The sequence below is a fragment of the Oncorhynchus mykiss genome, chromosome 2, assembly GCF_013265735.2.
Source record: "Oncorhynchus mykiss isolate Arlee chromosome 2, USDA_OmykA_1.1, whole genome shotgun sequence".
Lineage (NCBI taxonomy): Eukaryota > Metazoa > Chordata > Actinopteri > Salmoniformes > Salmonidae > Oncorhynchus > Oncorhynchus mykiss.
The window spans coordinates 9,116,370-9,141,714 of NC_048566.1; the positions used below are offsets into that span (position 1 = coordinate 9,116,370).

Sequence of the window (25,345 nt, forward strand, 5' to 3'; positions counted from 1 at the left end):
GGATATGCTTAACACCCACCTGGTTAAATAAAGGTGAAACAAAATTTTAAAAAAAATATTGTCAGTGTATGTTCCTTGTATTTATTGCCATGTGCTTAAACACAATTATTAAATAAACCTGTAAACATTATGGATGTTTTATGTTTCTCATTTCCTTCATATTGTTGGTAAAGTTGGTCAAAGACTGAATTACATGTTGTGGTTAAAATGCCATTTTATTGATCTTGATAAGTATTGAAAGTGGATGTTACAAACACTAAATTACATGACTCGATAAAAACATTTAATTTTCTAGATGATGTGTTGAGTATGCATGTTAACATGTCAGTGAACCAGTTACTGGGTGCAGCCATTCAACATGCACTCAGATACAAAATCTTTAAATTACATGACTCGATAAAAACATTTAATTTTCTAGATGATGTGTTGAGTATGCATGTTAACATGTCAGTGAACCAGTTACTGGGTGCAGCCATTCAACATGTACTCAGATACAAAGTCTTTAAATTTTTTGCATGTAGGCCTGTTCTTTGATCCTTGGCACTTTTTCTCATTGGGCACTTGTTCAATCCAGGTATTTGATTCCAAAAGGTATTGCATCCTAAAAGTCAAACAGAGAAATGGTGAGACATTTACCAGGAAAGTCCAATTCTCACAGAGTAAGACCTTAGGGGTAAAAACATCTTCAGTTGTCTTATGACATCATAGCCAGAACTTACTGGCCATTCGAGTCGGTGGTGGAGCCATCTTTGCCCATGATGAGGTATGTCTTCCCTGTCTCTAGCTGTCCTTTACACTGGAGCCTCTTGGCGAACACTCGCACTTTGCTCTCCTCTAGCTTCACATCTCCGGCTGGCAGAAAGAGGGCACAGAGTTACCATAGTTACCATGACCGTAGAAAGAAGTACATGTACGGTTGGTTACGTCTTCATGAACATTCTAGTCACAGACAGAGATCTCAAGTCAGGATTGGAATAATGGTTTTATCACTTACTGGCTCGGAGTACCTGCGTCACGTTAGTTGTGTAGAGTTCAAAGTTACTCTTCACAGACATACTGATGACTTGGACAATGAAACCTAAAACAAACCAGATTTAAAATGAATTACTAGCTTCACCTTATTTGTCCCATACTGTAACTGTTAAATTATTGACCTGTGTCATACTCATAGCTAAATTGTCTACTGACCGTAATCCACAGTGGGGGAATAGCAAGCATGTTCAAAACGATCTTTCTTCTCTAGCTTCAGTGGTCCAAAAGTGTCCTTCTCTTTGTGGCAGGGCCCTAAAAAACCAATGGGACTTTCTTTAGTGTCATACAGACCCTAACCAATGAAACCAGAACCAATGGGACTTTCTTTAGTGTCATACAGACCCTAACCAATGTAACCAGAACCAATGGAATAGTCCCAAAATGGTCAAATCCCGCCTTTAAGGCCCTACAGGCAGGCTCAATCAAATTCTCCACACTATTAGAACCCAGGTCTGGTGCCATAACAGTGAGAGAATTCTTCAAAATGGTAACTGAGAGAATGTTGGCGATAGTGATAGAAATAATAACTTACTCTCTGAACACTGGCACACATCCCCTGAACACAATGTTGAAACCATCTTGCTTCTTTTTGGTGCAGCATAGAAAGTAGTACACTTTCTGTCTGTGATAGTGTGTGTGTGTGTGTGTGTGTGTGTGTGTGTGTGTGTGTGTGTGTGTGTGTGTGTGTGCGAGAGAGAAAGAGAGATAGAGGAGAAAGAGAGGAGAGGAAGGAAGGGACAGAGGGAGAGAGAGAGGGAGAGGAGGGAGAGAGGATAGAGAGAGAGAGCGAGAGAGAGAGAGTAGGAGAGAGAGAGAGAGAGCGAGAGAGAGAGGGGAGGGAGGAAGGTGTATGTTAGCAAAGACAGACAGACCGGGAGGAAGAGAGAGAGACAGTGGCAGATGGGGAGAGATTATTATGCAAATTATGCATTATTTTTTAGTGATGGCTAATATATTCAGAAGACTATTTGACAGATACAAAAAAATCTATCAAGATAACAAAAAAAAGTACAGAATAAATGTGAAAAGAAAGCCTTGTATACCTGGTTCATAGTAGTCATAGAATGTGGCCGGAGCAGGCTGCAGTAAACCTATAGTTACTGTCTGCACAGCCCTAAACGTTACACACTCCCTTTCCTCAATCTGGACAGAGACAGAAAAAACCTTTGGGATTTTCGATTTCACACTGTTCCACCGAGTTGCTTGTGTATTCGTGTCTGTGTGAGTCTCACCTCATTAAAGTACAACAGCACTTTGCCATGTGAGACCTCGTAGTGAGAGATGTATTGTTCATCAGGGTTCTTTAGCTGTGGAGAGACAACAGTTAGAGAAAGAGGAAGGGAGGAAGGAATGATCGAGGGATGAAAAGGGGGAAAGGAGAGAGGAAGGAATGAAAAGGGGGAAGGGAGAGAGGAAGGAATGATGGAGAGATAAAAGGGGGAAGGAGGGAGGAAAGAATGATCGAGGGATGAAAAGGGGGAAAGGAGAGAGGAAGAAATGATCGAGGGATGGAAAGGGGGAAAGGAGAGAGGAAGGAATGATGGAGGGATGAAAAGGGGGAAGGAGAAAGGAAGGAATGATCGAGGGATGAAAAGGGGGAAAGGAGAGAGGAAGGAATGATGGAGGGATGAAAAGGGGGAAGGAGGGAGGAAAGAATGATCAAGGGATGAAAAGGGGTAAGGAGAGAGGAAGAAATGATCGAGGGATGAAAAGGGGGAAAGGAGAGAGGAAGGAATGATCGAGGGATGAAAAGGGGGAAAGGAGAGAGGAAGGAATGATCGAGGGATGAAAAGGGGGAAAGGAGAGAGGAAGGAATGATCGAGGGATGAAAAGGGGGAAGGAGAGAGGAAGGAATGATGGAGGGATGAAAAGGGGGAAGGAGAAAGGAAGGAATGATCGAGGGATGAAAAGGGGGAAGGGAGAGAGGAAGGAATGATGGAGGGATGAAAAGGGGAAAGGAGGGAGGAAAGAATGATCAAGGGATGAAAAGGGGTAAGGAGAGAGGAAGAAATGATCGAGGGATGAAAAGGGGGAAAGGAGAGAGGAAGGAATGATCGAGGGATGAAAAGGGGGAAAGGAGAGAGGAAGGAATGATCGAGGGATGAAAAGGGGGAAAGGAGAGAGGAAGGAATGATCGAGGGATGAAAAGGGGGAAAGGAGAGAGGAAGGAATGATCGAGGGATGAAAAGGGGGAAGGAGAGAGGAAGGAATGATGGAGGGATGAAAAGGGGGAAAGGAGAGAGGAAGGAATGATGGAGGGATGAAAAGGGGGAAGGGAGAGAGGAAGATCAGGGGATGAAAAGGGGAAGGGAGAGAGGAAGATCAGGGGATGAAAAGGGGGAAGAGAGAGAGGAAGATCAGGGGATGAAAAGGGGGAAGGGAGAGAGGAAGATCAGGGGAGAGACTGACAGAACATTGGTTACTAAAGAAAAGTAAAGGGAGGGGGTTGGTAACGTGTTTATATAGACTCTATATGATGATGAAGACTCACCTTGTCCAGGTCGTCTGTCTGTGCCTCAAAGCCACTGAGCAGTGTGATGTCGGCTATGGACATTCCTGTGAGATTCCTGGTCAGACTATGACTAAAGAATACAAGTTAGTTAGCTTACTGAAAAACCACTGCCCTATCGCCTAGGCCGTCACAAAATATTCCCCCCAGTCATAAATATTCTGTTATTTGTATATTCATGACAGAATCAGTTCCCTCTCTGTTTAACTGATCTCACACAGACCTCTCTGTTTAACTGACCTCACACAGACCTCTCTGTTTAACTGATCTCACACAGACCTCTCTGTTTAACTGACCTCACACAGACCTCTCTGTTTAACTGACCTCACACAGACCTCTCTGTTTAACATACCTCACACAGACTTCGTATTCAACATCGTTTTCAGAATTCCGGCTTTGCTGAGTATCTCTTCTGTGTCTGCTGCGAGCGTCAAACCACTCAATCGCTGATCGGGGGACATTCTCTTCCTCCCTTTTCTCTCCGTCTCCATAGTCACCCTCATAGTCGTTGTAGTCTTCAACAATCTGGGCTGATGAAACAAAGTGTTATCATAGTGTACTTGTGGAACTCTGTCACACACATCCTAACCTGTAGTAAAAGGAGCACTGAATCAGAGTGGTGCTGTACGCTCACCAGTGTACTCTACTCTCCCCTCTACTTTGACTGTGATTGACAGAAGGTTACAGTCGTCTGAGGAGTCCAGTAGATGGTAAGCTTTCGTAACCTGCCAGACAGATCAATATATTACCAGTTTGAATGAACATCAATAAATATATTTTGATGAGAAAGACGCTCACCTTCATCTTGGCTTTTCCCTGTCCCGTTAGGGCTACGTTAATGATAGGATTACCAATCAGTCTCTGGCCAAGTAGAGACAGAGAGAGAGAGAGTTACGTGTGTGTGTGTGTGTGTGTGTGTGTGTGTGTGTGTGTGTGTGTTGGAGTGGGTATACCTTCAGCTCCGTTTCTACTTTATCCCCCTTGTTGTCCAATGACAGCTTCTGAATGTCGCTCTTCCCTGGAATAGTGAACTGTACCTCCACTTCTGTGATGGGAGGTTGGGGCCTGTTCAGTGCATACTCAGAGAGAGCCTCCAAAGCCACTATAGTATCCTAAAGACATTAAGATGAATGCATAGACTGGATACAAATTGAAGGTAGACATTTAGCATGTTATTTCTACCAAATGGTGTAGAATGTAAAATGTCCATCGACTCTCAATGAGTGGGACTCTCACCCTTGGGTCACTGTATCAGTAGAATATCAGTATTGTTGGACTGAATATGAAGGTGGAAAATTAGCAAAACATGCTAACTAGGAACAAGGAAACTACATACACTAGGAGGCAATGAAGCAGCCACATCATGTTTTGGCATTGTTTGGCTCTCCATCAATACAGTATATCTCACCTGTGAGGACTTGAAGTCTCCTCCATCAATACAGTATATCTCACCTGTGAGGACTTGAAGTCTCCTCCATCAGTAGAGTATATCTCACCTATGAGGACTTGAAGTCTCCTCCATCAGTACAGTATATCTTACCTGTGAGGACTTGAAGTCTCCTCCATCAATACAGTATATCTCACCTGTGTGGACTTGAAGTCTCCTCCATCAGTACAGTATATCTCACCTGTGTGGACTTGAAGTCTCCTCCATCAGTACAGTATATCTCACCTGTGTGGACTTGAAGTCTCCTCCATCAGTACAGTATATCTCACCTGTGTGGACTTGAACCCTCCTCCATAGTTCTCCTGTGAAGTCAGCCAGCAGGCTGCAGAATCTGCCCACTCTGCGTCCTTATGAGCCACTGCAGTTAACAGGGCATAGGCTGTAGTCTCTACTGTTATGGCCTCTGTTGTCGGTACATAATGTTTCTTTTCCTCATTCACCATGCCAGCGTTAGCATACCACCCACGGCAATTGTCTTTCCCTGTCAAGAGCAGTCAAAGAATATCAATGTCAGCAGCAATCCCCCATCAGCCCACACCATACTGACCTATAACAGGAGTGTAATAGGACAATACCTTCAGTTGCCAGTCCTTTGAGTTTTTCCCAGGCAGGCTCAGCCTGTTTCCGGTCAGTCAGACAGACTGACAGACAGTAGGCTGTTATGGCCACCGCGTAGGGCCTCTGTAGCCCCTCAACACGTAAGAGCAGGTAGTCGGTGGCTTTGGAGATAATGGCTTTCTACACAAACACAAACACAAACACAGAGCAGCTAGCCATTCTGGTTACAAATAGGAGCATTTGATGTCTCTGTTTTTCTTCTTCTCCAGGATAGAGACGGCTGATTTAGACAGATGATTCGGTTGAAGTCGGTTAATTGGTAACACAATAAAAAAGTACACTATACTAAACACTTGTGAGTTAATAAGGAAATATGTCCACCTATCTTACCGTATCGCTACGCTCCTTGTTGTCTGTCAGGAAAGGGAGGGAGCGATTTAGAGCCACAGTTATGAAAGCAGTCATGGAGACATCTCCCTCTATCCCTCCAATGCCTCCCTAGAGAGAAAAAGAGACAACTCAACTCAACAGATAAAGAGAAAATACAGGAGGGTTGCCAGTTCGAGTCCTGCGTCTGACTGAGTTGGCAACCAGAGGGCTGCTGGAATGAAATCCTAGATGCCTTTGCCTGCTGTTGTGCTTTTAAGCAAGGCACTTAACCCCCACGCAACAACAGCTCCCCAGGCTTCCAGTGTGGAAGCCTCCCACACCTCTCCAAAACCTGTCTATGTTATGTGTGTCTTTCGGAGGAGTTGGGTTAAAAGCGGAAGTCAAATTTCGGTTGGACCTTGTGTGAAACTGCCCAATAAAGTGATCTTCATGTTAAAACTAGTGTTCTGAATAATCCTTTACCTGCATTTCCCGGTGTATGACTGGGTTAGGGTCCGAGAATGATCCATCCTCCTTCTGTTTAACCAGGAGGTATCTGACTGAATCAATGATATGCTGCTCAGACACACCCTGTGCCCATCTCCCCTTCTCTCCACCGCCTGCATTCTGACGTTCTGCCACCAGAGACATCACTTTCACAACAAGGCCCGTCAGCCTAGAGAGGAAGGGTAACAAACACTGTGATAGGATCGGCCAGCTCCAGTCCTGGAGAGTTGCAGTGTTTACAGGCTTTTATTCCAGACAGACAGAAAACTACAGTACCACAAAAACAAGCAACGTAAAGAGAGATGTACTGACCAGTAACTGGTGGGATGGTGCGTCCAAGCTCCATACGATCCATCACCCTTTTTAAAAGTCAAAATTCTCATATAGCCTGACAGAGAGAGAGAGAGAGAGAGAGAGAGAGAGAGAGAAAGAGAGAGAGAGACAGAGAGAGATATTGTATTTTGTGTTTCTTACTGAAAATAAAACATCTTCATTACAGTTCTCCCACACCTTGCTCTGTGAACTGGAGAGCTGTATCTCTGATGCCAGGGGGCAGCTCATACCAGCGCTGGCTAAGGTCCAGATAGCGGAGGGCCAGGGCTGTGGGGGCCATACGTTTCATAGTCTGCTCTGCACATCCATGAGGAGCATTGAGCAAGCTGCTAACCCCATCGGGAGAGAGCAGGGTCTTGGAAGTGGACTTGCCAAACAGCTCCCCTGGGGAATGGATGAGATTGGATATTAAACTGACAATACTGTTGTGAAGAGAAATGATTGGAGGGTAAAATGAGTCAGACCTTCCATCTTGACGAAGATATTGGTGCTGGAGCCAGGGACTGTGTTGTCTGGTAACTTGCCATCAATCGTGAAAGATTGGCGACTCTTCCCTGACAACAGAGAATGAGAGAAGCTGGTTGGTGCTTTTTATGCCATAAACTATTACGTGAATAAAATGCTGTCATCATAGATATTCTGTTAGCAATCTCACCAATATTGGCATTCAGGTCAACAAAATGAGTTTCCTCCACTCTCTTCTCTGTTCCCTCCGTCTAAAATATGAGAAACTATCATATTACATAAATGCAGTAGCTTTACAGTAATGGATCTTCAGTTCAAATTTTTTGTAGTAGTAATTTTCCCCAATATTTTTTGTATACTTACTCTAACATTCAGAATCTTTTCAATAGCATCACTACCGTCCTCATTCTCTATGTCATAAAGGCGTATTTTGATGGGTATGGGGCCGGTTTCCATGGGTACTGCAGAGAATGTGACTGCTTTGGAGGAGTGGGCCTCCACGGTGATGTTAACATAGGTTTTGATGGAACTGGAGCCTGGTGAACAGAGCTTGTCATTTCTCTCCATGTGGAGTGCAATCTGAGAAGGAGGAAGTGCTCCATCAGCTGTATGGCATTTCATATTTCTGTTTATGCTTCTGAAGTGTTCAACTGTAGTACTACAGAAAGTGATTCAACTGTACCTGTGCAGCCTCGTCCCAATAGTTGTAGACAACAGGAGCAATAGACATTTGCTCAAATCTTTTGACTGAGTACGGCAGCCTCAGAGAGACAAAAACCTTCTTAAACACACGGAACTCATGTGGTTCTGCCACACAGATGCCTGCAGGAGGGACACACACAGACAGGTCCATTACTCTCCAGAATGACACCACACGTTCCTTACTGTCTAGGTACAGGAATATGAACCAATAGAGGAGGAAGATGTTACCATGAGAAGCAGACAAGCTGACAGCCTGTATCTCCCAGGTGGTGATGGAATCAGGCAGAGCCACAGTATGACTACGGGAGACAGAGAGAGAGACAAATTACAATAGTGTTTCAGACACATGGCGCCGATATACTGTGTGTCTAAATGTCCATTTCTCACCTTCCTTTGCCGTTTATATCGACCACTGCGAATGCAAAGCTTGGGGGGAAACTTCTGCGTATTTGCTGATTGGTTGTGTCAAAAAAGTCTTCGATGTCTGTGGCACTCGCAGCTGAGAGGAGAGAGTGTAGACTAAAGGTGTCACAATAATATAACCTTTTAAGATCGTATTCTCATCCAATCCTTTTAAGTTATAACAAGTCAGACATGTCTGTCTAAAGGATAGTGTCTGTTATCATTTTGTTACCATGTTATACATGTTAGTGTCAGGTGGGTGAATGAGGACCCAAAAGCGAATTAACAAAACAGAGTTTCTTTAATGACGAAACACACGTGGCTCAGATGGACAGGCAGATTCCGACAGGACAGGACAAGGTTGGATGAACAGGCAGATTCCGACAGGACAGGACAAGGTTACAGCAAACACGACGATAGTCTGGTTCAGGCATGAGAAACACAAACGAGAATCCGACAAAGACAGAAGCAGGAACAGAGAGAGATATAGAGACCTAATCAGAGGGAAAAAGGGAACAGGTGGGAAAAGGGGTGAACGAGGTAGTTAGAGGAGACAAGGAACAGCTGGGGGAAGGAGGGTAAGAAAAGGTAACCTAATACGACCAGCAGAGGGAGACAGGGTGAAGAGAAAGAACAGGAACAAGACACAACATGACAATACATGACAGTACCCCCCCACTCACCGAGCGCCTCCTGGCGCACTCGAGGAGGAAACCTGGCGGCAACGGAGGAAATCATCGATCAGCGAACGGTCCAGCACGTCCCGAGAGGGAACCCAACTCCTTTCCTCAGGACCGTACCCCTCCCAATCCACTAGGTACTGATGACCACAGCCCCGAGGACGCATGTCCAAAATCTTACGGACCCTGTAGATAGGTGCGCCCTCGACAAGGATGGGGGGGGGGGGGAAGACGAGCGGGGGCGCGAAGAACGGGCTTAACACAGGAGACATGGAAGACCGGGTGGACGCGACGAAGATATCGCGGAAGAAGAAGTCACACTGCGACAGGATTAATGATCTGAGAAATACGGAACGGACCAATGAACCGCGGGGTCAACTTGCGAGAAGCTGTCTTAAGGGGAAGGTTCTGAGTGGAGAGCCAAACTCTCTGACCGCGACAATATCTAGGACTCTTAGTTCTACGCTTATTAGCGGCTCTCACAGTCTGCCCCCTATAACGGCAAAGTGCAGACCTGACCCTCTTCCAGGTGCGCTCGCAACGTTGGACAAAAGCCTGAGCGGAGGGGACGCTGGACTCGGCGAACTGAGATGAGAACAGCGGAGGCTGGTACCCGAGGCTACTCTGAAAAGGAGATAGCCCGGTCGCAGACGAAGGAAGCGAGTTGTGGGCGTATTCTGCCCAGGGGAGCTGTTCTGACCAAGACGCAGGGTTACGAAAAGAAAGACTGCGTAAGATGCGACCAATAGTCTGATTGGCCCGTTCTGCTTGACCGTTAGACTGGGGGTGAAAGCCGGAAGAGAGACTGACGGAAGCCCCAATCAAACGGCAAAACTCCCTCCAAAATTGAGACGTGAATTGCGAACCCCTGTCCGAAACGACGTCTGACGGAAGGCCATGAATTCTGAAAACATTCTCGATGATGATTTGTGCCGTCTCTTTAGCAGAAGGAAGCTTAGCAAGGGGAATAAAATGAGCCGCCTTAGAGAACCTATCGACAACCGTAAGAATAACAGTCTTCCCCGCTGACGAAGGCAGTCCGGTGATAAAATCTAAGGCGATGTGAGACCACGGTCGAGAGGGAATGGGAAGCGGCCTGAGACGGCCGGCAGGAGGGGAGTTACCGGACTTAGTCTGCGCGCAGACCGAACAAGCAGCCACGAAACGACGCGTGTCATGCTCCCGGGTGGGCCACCAAAAACGCTGGCGAATGGAAGCAAGCGTACCCCGAACGCCAGGGTGGCCGGCTAACTTGGCAGAGTGAGCCCACTGAAGAACGGCCAGACGAGTAGGAACGGGAACGAAAAGAAGGTTCCTAGGACAAGCGCGCGGCGACGGAGTGTGAGTGAGTGCTTGCTTTACCTGCCTCTCAATTCCCCAGACAGTCAACCCGACAACACGCCCCTCAGGGAGAATCCCCTCGGGTTCAGTGGAGGCTACTGAAGAACTGAAGAGACGAGATAAAGCATCAGGCTTGGTGTTCTTAGAGCCCGGACGATAAGAAATCACTAACTCGAAACGAGCGAAAAACAGCGCCCAACGAGCCTGACGCGCATTAAGTCGTTTGGCAGAACGGATGTACTCAAGGTTCCTATGGTCAGTCCAAACGACAAAAGGAACGGTCGCCCCCTCCAACCACTGTCGCCATTCGCCTAGGGCTAAGCGGATGGCGAGCAGTTCGCGGTTTCCCACATCATAGTTACGTTCCGACGGCGACAGGCGATGAGAAAAATACGCGCAAGGGTGGACCTTGTCGTCAGAGAGGGAGCGCTGAGAAAGAATGGCTCCCACGCCCACCTCTGACGCGTCAACCTCGACAACGAACTGTCTAGAGACGTCAGGTGTAACAAGGATAGGTGCGGATGTAAAACGATTCTTGAGGAGATCGAAAGCTCCCTGGGCGGAAACGGACCACTTAAAGCATGTCTTGACAGAAGTAAGGGCTGTGAGAGGAGCTGCCACCTGACCGAAATTACGGATGAAACGACGATAGAAGTTCGCGAAGCCGAGAAAGCGCTGCAGCTCGACGCGTGACTTAGGGACGGGCCAATCAATGACAGCTTGGACCTTAGCGGGATCCATCTTAATGCCTTCAGCGGAAATAACAGAACCGAGAAATGTGACGGAGGAGGCATGAAAAGTGCACTTCTCAGCCTTCACAAAAAGACAATTCTCTAAAAGGCGCTGGAGGACACGTCGAACGTGCTGAACATGAATCTGGAGTGACGGTGAAAAAATCAGGATATCGTCAAGGTAAACGAAAACAAAGATGTTCAGCATGTCTCTCAGGACGTCATTGACTAATGCCTGAAAGACAGCTGGAGCGTTAGCGAGAGCGAAAGGAAGAACCCGGTATTCAAAGTGCCCTAACGGAGTGTTAAACGCCGTCTTCCACTCGTCCCCTTCCCTGATGCGCACGAGATGTTAAGCGTTACGAAGGTCCAACTTAGTGAAAAACCTGGCTCCCTGCAGGATCTCGAAGGCTGAAGACATAAGAGGAAGCGGATAACGATTCTTAACTGTTATGTCATTCAGCCCTCGATAATCTATGCAGGGGCGCAGAGACCCGTCCTTTTTTTTGACAAAAAAAAACCCCGCTCCGGCGGGAGAGGAGGAGGGGACTATGGTACCGGCGTCAAGAGCTACAGACAAATAATCTTCGAGAGCCTTACGTTCGGGAGCCGACAGAGAGTATAGTCTACCCCGGGGGGGAGTGGTTCCCGGAAGGAGATCAATACTACAATCATACGACCGGTGTGGAGGAAGAGAGGTGGCCCTGGACCGACTGAACACCGTGCGCAGATCGTGATATTCCTCCGGCACCCCTGTCAAATCACCAGGTTCCTCCTGTGAAGAAGAGACAGAGGAAACAGGAGGGATAGCAGACATTAAACATTTCACATGACAAGAGACGTTCCAGGAGAGGATAGAATTACTAGACCAATTAATAGAAGGATTATGACAAACTAGCCAGGGATGGCCCAAAACAACAGGTGTAAAAGGTGAACGAAAAATTAAAAAAGAAATGGTTTCGCTATGATTACCAGAGACAGTGAGGGTTAAAGGTAGCATCTCACGCTGAATCCTGGGGAGAGGACTACCATCCAAAGCGAACAAGGCCGTGGGCTCCCTTAACTGTCTGAGAGGAATGTCATGTTCCCGAGCCCAGGTCTCGTCCATAAAACAGCCCTCCGCCCCAGAGTCTATCAAGGCACTGCAGGAAGCTGACGAACCGGTCCAGCGTAGATGGACCGACAAGGTAGTGCAGGATCTTGAAGGAGAGACAGGAGTAGTAGCGCTCACCAGTAGCCCTCCGCTTACTGATGAGCTCTGGCTTTTACTGGACATGAAGTGACAAAATGACCAGCGGAACCGCAATAGAGACAGAGGCGGTTGGTGATTCTCCGTTCCCTCTCTTTAGTCGAGATGCGGATACCTCCCAGCTGCATAGGCTCAGCACCCGAGCCGGCAGAGGAAGATGGTAGTGATGCGGAGAGGGGGGCAACGGAGAACGCGAGCTCCTTTCCACGAGCTCGGTGACGAAGATCAACCCGTCGCTCTATGCGAATAGCGAGTTCAATCAAGGAATCCACGCTGGAAGGAACCTCCCGGGAGAGAATCTCATCCTTTACCTCCGCGCGGAGACCCTCCAGAAAACGAGCGAGCAAAGCCGGCTCGTTCCAGTCACTGGAGGCAGCAAGAGTGCGAAACTCAATAGAGTAGTCTGTTATGGATCGATTACCTTGACATAGGGAAGACAGGACCCTGGAAGCTTCCTCCCCAAAAACAGATCGATCAAAAACCCGTATCATCTCCTCCTTAAAGTCCTGATACTGGTTAGTACACTCAGCCCTTGCCTCCCAGATTGCCGTGCCCCACTCACGAGCCCGTCCAGTAAGGAGAGATATGACGTAGGCGATACGAGCAGTGCTCCTGGAGTAAGTGTTGGGCTGGAGAGAAAACACAATATCACACTGGGTGAGGAACGAGCGGCATTCAGTGGGCTCCCCAGAGTAACACGGCGGGTTATTGATTCTGGGCTCCGGAGATTCGAAAGCCCTGGAAGTGGCCGGTGGATCGAGGCGGAGATGGTGAACCTGTTCTGTGAGGTTGGAGACTTGGGCGGCCAGGGTCTCAACGGCATGTCGAGCAGCAGACAATTCCTGCTCGTGTCTGCCTAGCATCGCTCCCTGGATCTCGACGGCTGAGTGGAGAGGATCCGAAGTCGCTGGGTCCATTCTTGGTCGGATTCTTCTGTCAGGTGCGTGAATGAGGACCCAAAAGCGAATTAACAAAACAGAGTTTCTTTAATGACGAAACACACGTGGCTCAGATGGACAGGCAGATTCCGACAGGACAGGACAAGGTTGGATGAACAGGCAGATTCCGACAGGACAGGACAAGGTTACAGCAAACACGACGATAGTCTGGTTCAGGCATGAGAAACACAAACGAGAATCCGACAAAGACAGAAGCAGGAACAGAGAGAGATATAGAGACCTAATCAGAGGGAAAAAGGGAACAGGTGGGAAAAGGGGTGAACGAGGTAGTTAGAGGAGACAAGGAACAGCTGGGGGAAGGAGGGTAAGAAAAGGTAACCTAATACGACCAGCAGAGGGAGACAGGGTGAAGAGAAAGAACAGGAACAAGACACAACATGACAATACATGACAGTTAGAATGGTAATATCCCCAACAATCAAGTCATCCTCACTCCTGCCATGTCCTCTCTGGGCGTCGTCTCGTTTCTTCTTCTCCCTCAACTTCTCTCCCTCTATGCAGCAGTCCAGGAAGGCCTTGACACAGACACGGTCCTTATTGGCTCGTGCCACTCTCTCGGCTCTCTGCTGACACGTCCTCAGCATGGGGATCAGGGACAAGCCATGAGAACAACACTCCTGCAGCTTGGCGTCTGAGTAACTGGATTCTGGGAGTTGGAGATGGTGAGGTAGTGACAAAAGGTTTTAGTTCGTACCTGCCAGGACTGATGAACAGTCTCTCCCACCACCTCAGGCAGCAGTTAGTGACAGTCAATAGTAAAGTAACGTTGTAATACTTATGGACACCATCTGCTTCTGGAGGTCCAGAGAACGCCTCTGTCGTCTGAAGCCTGACTCACAGTTAAACCCTAAGACAAACACACATACAGTAGGGTGAAGACCATCAACATAAAACATCAACATATTGTGGGAACATGTAGGTTTTGAGCAACTATGATGTCATTAATGCTTTGTTGAAATGTACGTCTGAGTTGGTGTTTTTTTTTCTATTTGTTTTTCCTTTATGTTGAAGGTTGGGATTTAAGTCCCAGACAATGTCATGTCTAGTTTAGTGGATCCATGTCTGTGAAATGTTAAGTTGTCTACCTCCTAAAGGGGTTTTAACCCTATCCCAGAGAACATCATTCAGAAACTATGGACCAAAGAAGAAGTAGTGTAGACACTAGACAGCTGTATTGTTTAATCACACTACGTTCGTCATACCCTTCCTCATCCTAGATAGCACATGAGAGTTGGAGATGAATGACAAGCCAGCATCGTTCAACACAGAGGCTGTATCTGAGCCGCCACCGTATGAGCAACCAAGGTCATAGGACTGCATGGACGAGAATACCTGTGAACAGCACACAAAATATTCACACTATTAGTCAAAAAGAGCCGTTTGGTCTTTATTGCATAGAATATATTTATACCTGTACATTATAAGGAGTGCGTTTTAGAGGAAACAATGTTGAGGAGACAATATGTATAATTATTCTTTAGTAAATATTAGCTTGTATATGTGTATATACAGTACCAGTCAAAAGTTTGGACACACCTACTCATTCAAGGGTTTTTCTTTTCTATATTTCATATTTTATATTCTTCAAAGTAGCCACCCTTTGACTTGATGACAGCTTTGCACACTCTTGGCATTCTCTCAACCAGATGCATGAGGTCACCTGGAATGTATTTAAATTAACAGGTGTGCCTTGTTAAAAGTTAATTTCTGGAATTTCTTTCCTTCTTAATGCGTTTGAGCTAATTAGTAGTGTTGTGACAAGGTAGGGGTGGTATACAGAAGATAGCCAAGACCAAGTCCATATTATGGCACTAATAGTTCAAATAAACCAAGAGAAACGACAGTCCATCATTACTTTAAGACATGAAGGTCAGTCAAAATCTCAAGAACTTTGAAAGCTTCTTCAAGTGCAGTCGCAAAAAACATCAAGTGCTATGATGAAACTGTCTCTCATGAGGACCGCCACAGGAAAGGAAGACTCCGAGTTAACTCTGCTGCAGAGGATAAGTTCATTAGAGTTAACTGCACCTCAGACTGCAGCCCAAATAAATGCTTCACAGAGTTCAAGTAACAGACATCTAAACAGCAACTGTTCAGAGGAGATCAGGCCTTCATGGTCAAATTGCTGCAAAGAAACCATTACTAAAGGACACCAACAAGAAGAAGAGACTTGCTTGGGGAAAGAAACACGAGCAATGGACATTAGACCAGATGGAAATCTGTCTTTTGGTCTGATGAGTCCAAAGTTGAGATTTTTGGTTCCAACCGCCGTGTTTTTGTGAGACGCAGAGTAGGTGAACGGATGATCTCCGCAAGTGTGGTTCCCACCGTGAAGCATGGAGGAGGTGTGATGGGGTGGGGGTGCTTTGCTAGTGACACTGTTGATGATTTTTTTTAAATTCAATGCATACTTAACCAGCATGGCTACCACAGCATTCTTCAAAGATACGCCATCCCATCTGGTTTGCGCTTAGTGGGACTATCATTTGTTTTTCAACAGGACAATGGCCCAAAACACACCTCCAGGCTGTGTAAGGGCTATTTGTGATGGAGCGCATCAGATGACCTGGCCTCCACAATAACCCAACCTCAACCCAATTGAGATGGTTTGGGATGAGTTGGACAGCAGAGTGAAGGAAAAACAGCCAACAAGTGCCCAGCATATGTGGGAACTCCTTCAAGACTGTTGGAAAAGCATTCCTCATGAAGCTGGTTGAGACAATGCTAAGAGTGTGCAAAGCTGTCATAAAGGCAAAGGGTGGTTACTTTGAAGAATCTAAAATCTAAAATGTATTTTGATTTGTTTAACACTTTTTTGGTTGCTATATGATTCCATATGTGTTTTTTCATAGTTTTGATGTCTTCACCTTTATTCTATAATTTGAATATAGCAACAATAAAGAACACCCTTGAATGAGTAGGTGTTCTAAAACTTCTGACTGGTACTGTATATTCAAATAAATATATATAAGGGGATTAGAAATTATGCAGACAATTACATTGATGGAAGCTACAATATTTCTGCAATATTAAAGCTGATGTGCCCCCACCCAACAAATAAAATAATAATATTAAAATAATAGTAGCTTGCCTGTTTGGGGGTGAGTTTGTTCTGGGCATTGAGAGCATAAATAGCCTTGTCCACAGCCAGCAAGGCAACTTTGGCCTTCTGACCATTTAAGTCTATCTCCAGCTTCGCCGTGTTTCCAGGTAGATATTCATCTTTTGACTTTACCTAGAGCATATAAATATACATATACCTAGAGCATATAAATATACATATACCTAGAGCATATAAATATACATATACCTAGAGCATATAAATATACATATACCTAGAGCATATAAATATACATATACCTAGAGCATATAAATGTACATATACCTAGAGCATATAAATATACATATACCTAGAGCATATAAATATACATATACCTAGAGCATATAAATATACATATACCTAGAGCATATAAATATACATATACCTAGAGCATATAAATATACATATACCTAGAGCATATAAATATACATATACCTAGAGCATATAAATATACATATACCTAGAGCATATAAATATACATAGGAAAAGATTAGGATGATAACACCAAATACGTATCATTAGTAAATGACTCTGAACTGAATTGTAACTTATTAACAGTCAGCATAGATTAAACCCTTTATTTCTCTTTCTTTGTTTTGTGTTTCTAACAGGCTTTGGCCACATTGCTGTCTGATTCTCCGGAACTCTCTCGGTCAATGCTGATGCTGATCTACTCCAGTCACTGTTCACTCACCTTCACTGTCCCCTCACAAGCATCGTCGACGTCTACCCACACAGAGTCAGTAATGATGTCACCTTTCTGATCATAGTAGTAGCCAATCAGACGGAAGGAGGGGGTCATATCAGGCGTGATTGGAAGCTGAACCTTTGTTAAGTCCCCTGATTTGACAGAACCCTGTTTTGTTAGCACTCCACGGCTGAAAACCTGACGATTAAAAACAGAGAAGTGATTGTTTTTCCTCTCAGTTATAGAACTTTTCCACCATGTCCTGCTCCTTGTGATTTCAATTCAATTCAATTCAAGGGGCTTTATTGGCATGGGAAACATGTTAACATTGCCAAAGCAAGTGAAGTAGATAATATACAAAAGTGAAATAAACAATAAAATGAACAGTAAACATTACACTCACAGAACTTCCAAAAGAATAAAGATATTACAAATGTCATATTATGTACATATACAGTGTTATAATGATGTACAAATGGTTAAAGTACAAAAGTGAAAATAAATAAGCATAAATATGGGTTGTATTTACAATGGTGTTTGTTCTTCACTGGTTGACCTTTACTTGTGGCATCAAGTCACAAAGTTTGCTGCTGTGATGCACACTGTGGTATTTCACCCAGTAGATATGAGAGTTTATCAAAATCGTGTTGGTTTTCAATTTTTTTGTGGATCTGTGTAATCTGAGGGAAATATGTGTCTCTAATATGGTCATACATTGGGCATATATCTCTCACCATGTAGTAAATAAACCCATCCTCTGGTGGCCCATTGAAGACTTTGAATACAACGGAAAGGGTTTGACCCAGCGTCAGAAACGTTTGGCTCACGCTCACGCTCAGATAGGTGTTGCCAGGAGACGATGTACGTTTGACGCCTTTGGTTATTGTCTGGTCATCTACAGTCACCTGATGGAAACAGAGAGGGGAAAACAAGGGATAAAAGAAGAGAAAACCAATCCAAAGTCTTTAGTTTCATATGATTCCTTCAGTGTTTAGTTCACAGCCCATTGCTGTATTGCTTGAAGCTACTGCTAGAAGCTACAGTTTTATTTGGACTATTTTGTTATACTTACCTCCACAGTAATGTCACGATCAAGATTGGGAAGGTTAAAATCGTGCCACACTGCGCCCTGCTGGTTAGTCTTTACAGTTTGGTCTCCATCCTGGAGTTCTGGCAGATGCATTCTCACTGGCTCTCCAACAGCTGGGGAACCATTGGGGAGACGGACCACCACCTAACAGATCACCGGACAAAACAATATACAGTTCATCATTTCACAGATAGACATTGTTCAATCTAACGTATCTCTGTCATCCAAATTGAGGCTTTACCACTACACTGAGAGGAACTCCAGGGATGTAGTGAGAGCGGGTACGGGACAGGTCTACGGTGTAACGCTGGGAAACAACAGGAAGAGACACCTCTGCTTCCTGTAGCTCACCACCTGGTGAAGGGATAAAGTCAGTACACTACCAATATCGTTTAGTTGTCTTGTACCTACTGTATGACTGTACCACATTTCAAAAGTCTATTTTTGTTCAAACTAAGAACAACAACTGATGCCTTACTGATGATGTCAGTGACAGACACAGCCATGTAAAGCTGTGCTTTGCTCTGGACCACGTCTGAGAGGGTGGTGTTGAGGTTGGATTTGAGTTGCTCTCGGAGCTTGGATTCCTGGAGAACCGCCGACCCCTCTCCATCTTTTATCTGAGAGAAAAAGGCAAGCGACAGGTTTTTGGTCAAACCATAACTCAAGCTTTGCTTAAACCAAAATGTTGTAACATTATGTAGAAATAGGTTGGCCGCCACGTCAGTTGTCCTTCAGAGCTCCCAGAGCTTTAGTCTTCTTCTCTGATCGAAGAGTACAGATATTTTGATTGAAATATGACACATTTATCCTCTCACCGATCCAGTCAGCTCCAATCCTCTGATGAAGACAATCTTGTCTTTTTCACCATCTGGCCCCTGTGTTTTCTCCTTCAGTCCAAACCGGCAGTGGAAAGCTCCCTTTATACTCTCACCATAGGAGTACCTGAGGGGGAAATACAGTGAGGTCAGACCAACTGACAGAGTTCTATGACATATTCATAGATTTGATAAACATTTAGAGGACTTGTACTTGGGTGAATGTCTCAATGAGAACCACATAGCCCGAACTAAAGTTACATTTGCGTGCTCAGTCCACTCCTGTACTCCCTGTTCACTCATGACTGCACGGCCAGGCACGACTCCAACACCATCATTAAGTTGGCTGATGACACAACAGCATTAGGCCTGATCACAGACAACGACGAGACAGCCTATAGGGAGGAGGTCAGAGACCTGGCCGTGTGGTGCCAGGACAACAACCTCTCCCTCAACGTCATCAAGACAAAGGAGATGATTGTGGACTACAGGAAAAGGAGGACCGAGCACGTCCCCATTCTCATCGACGGGGCTGTAGTGGAGCAGGTTGAGAGCCTCAAGTTCCTTGACGTCCACATCACCAACAATCTAACATGGTCCAAGCACACCAAGACAGTCGTGAACAGGGCACAACAAAACCTAATCACCTTCAGGAGACTGAAAAGATTTGGCATGGGTCCTCAGATCCTCTAAATGTTTTACAGCTGCACCATCGAGAGCATCCTGATGGGTTGCATCACTGCATGGTATGGCAACTGCTCGGCCTTCGACTGCAAGGCACTACAGAGGGTAGTGCGTACGGCCCAGTACATCACCGGGGCCAAGCTTCTTGCCATCCAGGACCTCTATACTAGACGGTGTCAGAGGAAGGCCCTAAAAATTGTCAAAGACTAGAGCCTCCCTAGTCATAGACTGTTCTCTCTGCTACCACACGGCAAGCGGTACCGGAGCACGAAGTCTAGGTCCAAAAGGCTTCTAAACAGCTTTTACCCCCAAGCCATAAGACTCCTGACCATTTAATCAAATGGCTACCCTGAATGGTTACCCAGAACCCCCCCCCCCACCCTCCTTCTACGCTGCTGCTACTCTGTTATTATCTATGCATAGTCACTTTAATAACTCTACCTACATGTACATAGTACCTCAATTACCTTGACACAGGTGCCCCCACACATTCACTCTGTACCTTTACCCCCTGTATATAGCCTCCACACTGACTCTGTACCTTTACCCCCTGTATATAGCCTCCACATTGACTCTGTACCTTTACCCCCTGTATATAGCCTCCGCACTGACTCTGTACCTTTACCCCCTGTATATAGCCTCCACATTGACTCTGTACCTTTACCCCCTGTATATAGCCTCCACATTGACTCTGTACCTTTACCCCCTGTATATAGCCTCCACATTGACTCTGTACCTTTACCCCCTGTATATAGCCTCCACATTGACTCTGTACCTTTACCCCCTGTATATAGCCTCCACATTGACTCTGTACTGGTATCCCCCTGTATATAGCCTCCACATTGACTCTGTACCTTTACCCCCTGTATATAGCCTCCACATTGACTCTGTACTGGTATCCCCCTGTATATAGCCTCCACATTGACTCTGTACCTTTACCCCCTGTATATAGCCTCCACATTGACTCTTTGTACCGGTATCCCCCTGTATATAGCACCATATTGTTATTTACTGCTGTTCTTCAATGATTTGTTATTCTTACTTATCTCTTACTTTTTTTGTTGGTATTTTCTTAAAACTGCATTGTTGGTTAAGGGCTTGTAAGTAAGCATTTCACTGTAAGGTCTACTACACCTGATGTATTCAGCATTTCACTGTAAGGTCTACTACACCTGATGTATTCAGCATTTCACTGTAAGGTCTACTACACCTGTTGTATTCACCATTTCACTGTAAGGTCTACTACACCTGATGTATTCAGCATTTCACTGTAAGGTCTACTACACCTGATGTATTCAGCATTTCACTGTAAGGTCTACTACACCTGTTGTATTCAGCATTTCACTGTAAGGTCTACTACACCTGATGTATTCAGCATTTCACTGTAAGGTCTACTACACCTGATGTATTCAGCATTTCACTGTAAGGTCTACTACACCTGATGTATTCAGCATTTCACTGTAAGGTCTACTACACCTGATGTATTCAGCATTTCACTGTAAGGTCTACTACACCTGTTGTATTCAGCATTTCACTGTAAGGTCTACTACACCTGATGTATTCAGCATTTCACTGTAAGGTCTACTACACCTGATGTATTCAGCATTTCACTGTAAGGTCTACTACACCTGATGTATTCAGCATTTCACTGTAAGGTCTACTACACCTGATGTATTCAGCATTTCACTGTAAGGTCTACTACACCTGATGTATTCAGCATTTCACTGTAAGGTCTACTACACCTGATGTATTCAGCATTTCACTGTAAGGTCTACCTACACCTGTTGTATTCAGCATTTCACTGTGAGATCTACTACACCTGTTGTATTCAGCATTTCACTGTAAGGTCTACTACACCTGATGTAGTCAGCATTTCACTGTAAGGTCTACTACACCTGTTGTATTCAGCATTTCACTGTAAGGTCTACTACACCTGTTGTATTCAGCATTTCACTGTAAGGTCTACTACACCTGTTGTATTCAGCATTTCACTGTAAGGTCTACTACACCTGATGTATTCAGCATTTCACTGTAAGGTCTACTACACCTGTTGTATTCAGCATTTCACTGTAAGGTCTACTACACCTGTTGTATTCAGCATTTCACTGTAAGGTCTACTACACCTGTTGTATTCAGCATTTCACTGTAAGGTCTACTACACCTGTTGTATTCAGCATTTCACTGTAAGGTCTACTACACCTGTTGTATTCAGCATTTCACTGTAAGGTCTACTACACCTGTTGTATTCAGCATTTCACTGTAAGGTCTACTACACCTGTTGTATTCAGCATTTCACTGTAAGGTCTACTACACCTGTTGTATTCAGCATTTCACTGTAAGGTCTACTACACCTGTTGTATTCAGCATTTCACTGTAAGGTCTACTACACCTGTTGTATTCAGCATTTCACTGTAAGGTCTACTACACCTGTTGTATTCAGCATTTCACTGTAAGGTCTACTACACCTGTTGTATTCAGCATTTCACTGTAAGGTCTACTACACCTGTTGTATTCGGCGCAAGTGGCAAATACAATTTGACTTGACATTTTATTTTCAGCACTTTGTAAGGAGCTAGATGTTGTAGGGGGAAACAGTTGATATCAGGATTAAATCTTACTTGGCTAAAATTGTGAAGGTGAACTGTTCAGTGTTCAATAGAAAGTAGCTTTGCTTAGGTATGACGGTCACCTCAAAGCTCGGCAGCACTGAAACAAAAAAACATGTTCAGAACAACAAAACATTTCTTATCCTTTCTCCATGTGTAAGAAAATGTATAAATAATAGCATGAATACATTTTCAGTAAAATATTTGAAGAAAGATTGGCTTTAAACTTGAAATATTCAAATGGTAAATAGAGAGTAAGTTGAGCAAAGGAGATAAAAAGAGAAAATATGAACCAAATTTCTTGACTTGAAATTCTCGAGTAACAGCATTCTTTTCATCTCCTTGGTAATGAGCCACGATCCTCCAGACACCCATTCTAAAATAAAAACACACCAGGTATGATATTAGGTTGTCTTATTATAATCTATTGTTTAAGTAAATCATGTCATCGATTGATCAAATAAGGATAGTTGCACAATATCAGTCAATTAATAGATGCTAACATTGAATAATTGTGAAATTTCCATAGCACATAATATATGACTGTACTCTGAGACATCAGGGATATTAAAAGGGATATTGGTGAATATTCCATCCGTAGCTCTCTTAAGAGTCTTCATTATCCGGTTGCCCGCAGCATTCTACCAAGGAGATACAAATCAGTTACAATACAAATCAGTTACTATTTCACAACTCTTTCAAACATCAAAACAAGCTTTTTGGCATCAGAGATCTCCACCACAATGATAAACATTTCAACACTTCATCAAATGAAATGTAACAACGGAATGTGGTCAAAAATTTCAAGTTTGTACTCACAAAAATAGAGATCTGAAAAACGTCATCATGGGGCTTCATTGAGTGGTTGAGGGTAAATATCCTGTATCTCACTGGTAAAAAAAAATTATCCTAATATAATATCTTAATTGTAAACCTTTGACCAATATTAAAGTTGTACTTGGGCATTTTGACTGGGAGGTCCTTTATCTACTTCCCCAGAGTCAGATGCCTATAGGTGTCTTAGCAGATACGCTAGTTAGCATTGGCTCGTGAAACTACCTCTAACTTGCTTCATACTGGACACAGACACATAAAAATGATACCCATCAGTTCATCTGACTCTGGGGGGGAAGTAGATAAGGGGGCCTCATTGCCAAAATCCCAAGTATCCCTTTAAGATCGGGTTCTATTTCATGTAGACTGTAGATGTACCTTGCTGTGTAGGGTTGTAGATAGGCTGGTCAGTCTGAATGAAGATGTAGCCTCTGTGTTGGGAGACTAGGACCCTCACCATCTTTCTGCCTGTCACCCCATCCATCTCAGCCACCAGCAGAAGATAGGGAATATCCCCAAAGGTGGGCAGCTTGTCCCTTTCTACCTGCAAGGTGGGAAAAACATTGAAATGAAACCAATAAGACCTAGTGTATCTCCTTTTTCTTGTTTGTGATATAGTCTGTATGGTCATTCCTTTTATCAAGGCAAGTCTCACTAAGTCATACCTCTAGTTCCACAGTTTGGATCTGTCCCTCCTCAGTACACACAGTGCTGCTCTTTTGAGACATCAGATGTGTAGTTTCCTCATGCTCCAGGTAAAGGGTAACACGTTTATTCAGGAGGGCTTTACCCAGCTGGACATAAACACGCTCCTTCACCCCCACATGGAACACATTGGGAGCTGAGATAAAGAACCTGAGCCAAGAGAAGGTAGCATTTAGAAGACTGTATCTACCACCCAATACTTTTAAAAGTCTAGAATGTAAAGTATCACTTTAAGGTCAGAGACAAAAACCTAAAGATGTTTTATTCATGTTTGTCAAACACCAGTATATCAAAAGGCTAAATGTGCAAGTCATTCAGAGGCATTGAAGTACTCAGATTAATCTGAGTTGAAACATTAGATTAGAATACAACTAATAGAAATGTCTCGCACTGTAAAACATATTGTGCTAGTTCCACTTTAAAAAATGTAGGCAACTATTTCCATCAGCTTTTTGAGGATTTCCAACATGAGGTATTTTTAGGTATAATATACTTACATTTTAGTGTTTCACAAACACTAATATATTAAGTCTAGCATAAAAATGACTAAGCGACAACTTAGTGACTAAGAGACAACTAATGACTAAGAGACAACTTCATTTGATCTACTTAATCTTTCTGTTTAGTTACTTTCATTGATCGTGTTAAACAGGGTTTGTGTTAAATATGTCTTTATGTTTTTCATCGCTTGGCATCTTTATCTCCTGAAACAGGAATTGTTGAGAGCAGAGTTTATTCCACTAGCACTAACTGGAGGTAAAGTTGTAAGCATTGTAGCATGATCTAACTAATAGTGAGAATGGGTGGTCACATCATTGAATGTCAATTTGCCCTACGGTTTGGGTATCCGTTCATCTTGATCCATTACACCTCAAAGCATATCAAACTGTTTGATACTAACGTAGAAATGGGATTTTTTGCAAACAACATTGTGTAAAAGTATCGTAAAGTTTTTTAAAAAAGAGCCACATGACAAGTTGTTGGAAGAACTTAAAATTCTTTAGTTGAAAGGAAATACTATGATAATTGAGTAAGTTAAACACAATTTTCCTTGTAGTTGTTTTTACACACAAACAGTTGTGTAGATGCTGCATTTATCTTCTGCTGAATTCATTATTTTTTGGGAATAGTATTTTTTGGTTGATTGAACAAGTAATGTAAAGTACTAATTATATTCAAGTAAAGATGACCACTTCTCTTTTTTATGTCAAAACAATGATATTTTGAAGTATAATTGACTAACCACCTGCATCGTTTTTTATAGTGTATGTGACCATGCTAAAACATAAGTACAAGTCAGTTCAAGTTAAAGCTACATGCACATACAGGACACAGGAAGGCACTGATATTGCATGGTGAAATGTTTCATGAAGATATTGTTGAAACATTTACCTGTCCTGTCCATGTACAGACTCAGCAGCCAAAATGAAGAGCACCATAAGACAGACGGGAGAGCCCATGGTTCTTGTTCACTGTCTCTCCTCCTGCTCTGTCCACAGACCCTATCTTCACAGTTTTATTCACTCAGCTTATATA

At 44.1% G+C, this 25,345-nt stretch overlaps 1 protein-coding gene across 2 annotated transcripts; it reads right to left on the reverse strand.

The window, feature by feature from the left end:
- Window positions 1-196: 196 nt before the first annotated feature.
- Window positions 197-25,345, reverse strand: LOC110506677 (complement C4-like). Of its 2 annotated transcripts, XM_036937251.1 has the most exons (42): window positions 25,202-25,345; window positions 23,770-23,959; window positions 23,483-23,648; window positions 23,090-23,160; window positions 22,820-22,911; window positions 22,564-22,646; window positions 22,283-22,370; window positions 18,981-19,107; window positions 18,641-18,782; window positions 18,404-18,516; window positions 18,145-18,306; window positions 17,807-17,977; window positions 17,079-17,270; window positions 16,376-16,519; window positions 14,487-14,616; window positions 14,060-14,131; window positions 13,718-13,930; window positions 8,310-8,421; window positions 8,151-8,221; window positions 7,903-8,042; window positions 7,584-7,799; window positions 7,411-7,471; window positions 7,220-7,309; window positions 6,933-7,139; window positions 6,735-6,810; window positions 6,399-6,591; window positions 5,937-6,044; window positions 5,564-5,726; window positions 5,258-5,469; window positions 4,495-4,653; window positions 4,340-4,402; window positions 4,176-4,266; window positions 3,894-4,071; window positions 3,524-3,614; window positions 2,265-2,339; window positions 2,076-2,175; window positions 1,565-1,654; window positions 1,189-1,284; window positions 995-1,078; window positions 720-852; window positions 457-601; window positions 197-333 (listed from the first exon to the last, which is right to left on the reverse strand). In XM_036937251.1, the coding sequence occupies exons 1-41, from the start codon at window positions 25,267-25,269 to the stop codon at window positions 460-462; spliced, it is 5,175 nt and encodes a 1,724-aa protein (XP_036793146.1). In that variant the 5' UTR covers window positions 25,270-25,345; the 3' UTR covers window positions 197-333; window positions 457-459. The 2 variants fall into 2 exon arrangements, with proteins under 2 accessions (XP_036793146.1, XP_036793142.1); XM_036937247.1 differs by having other exon boundaries at window positions 197-601.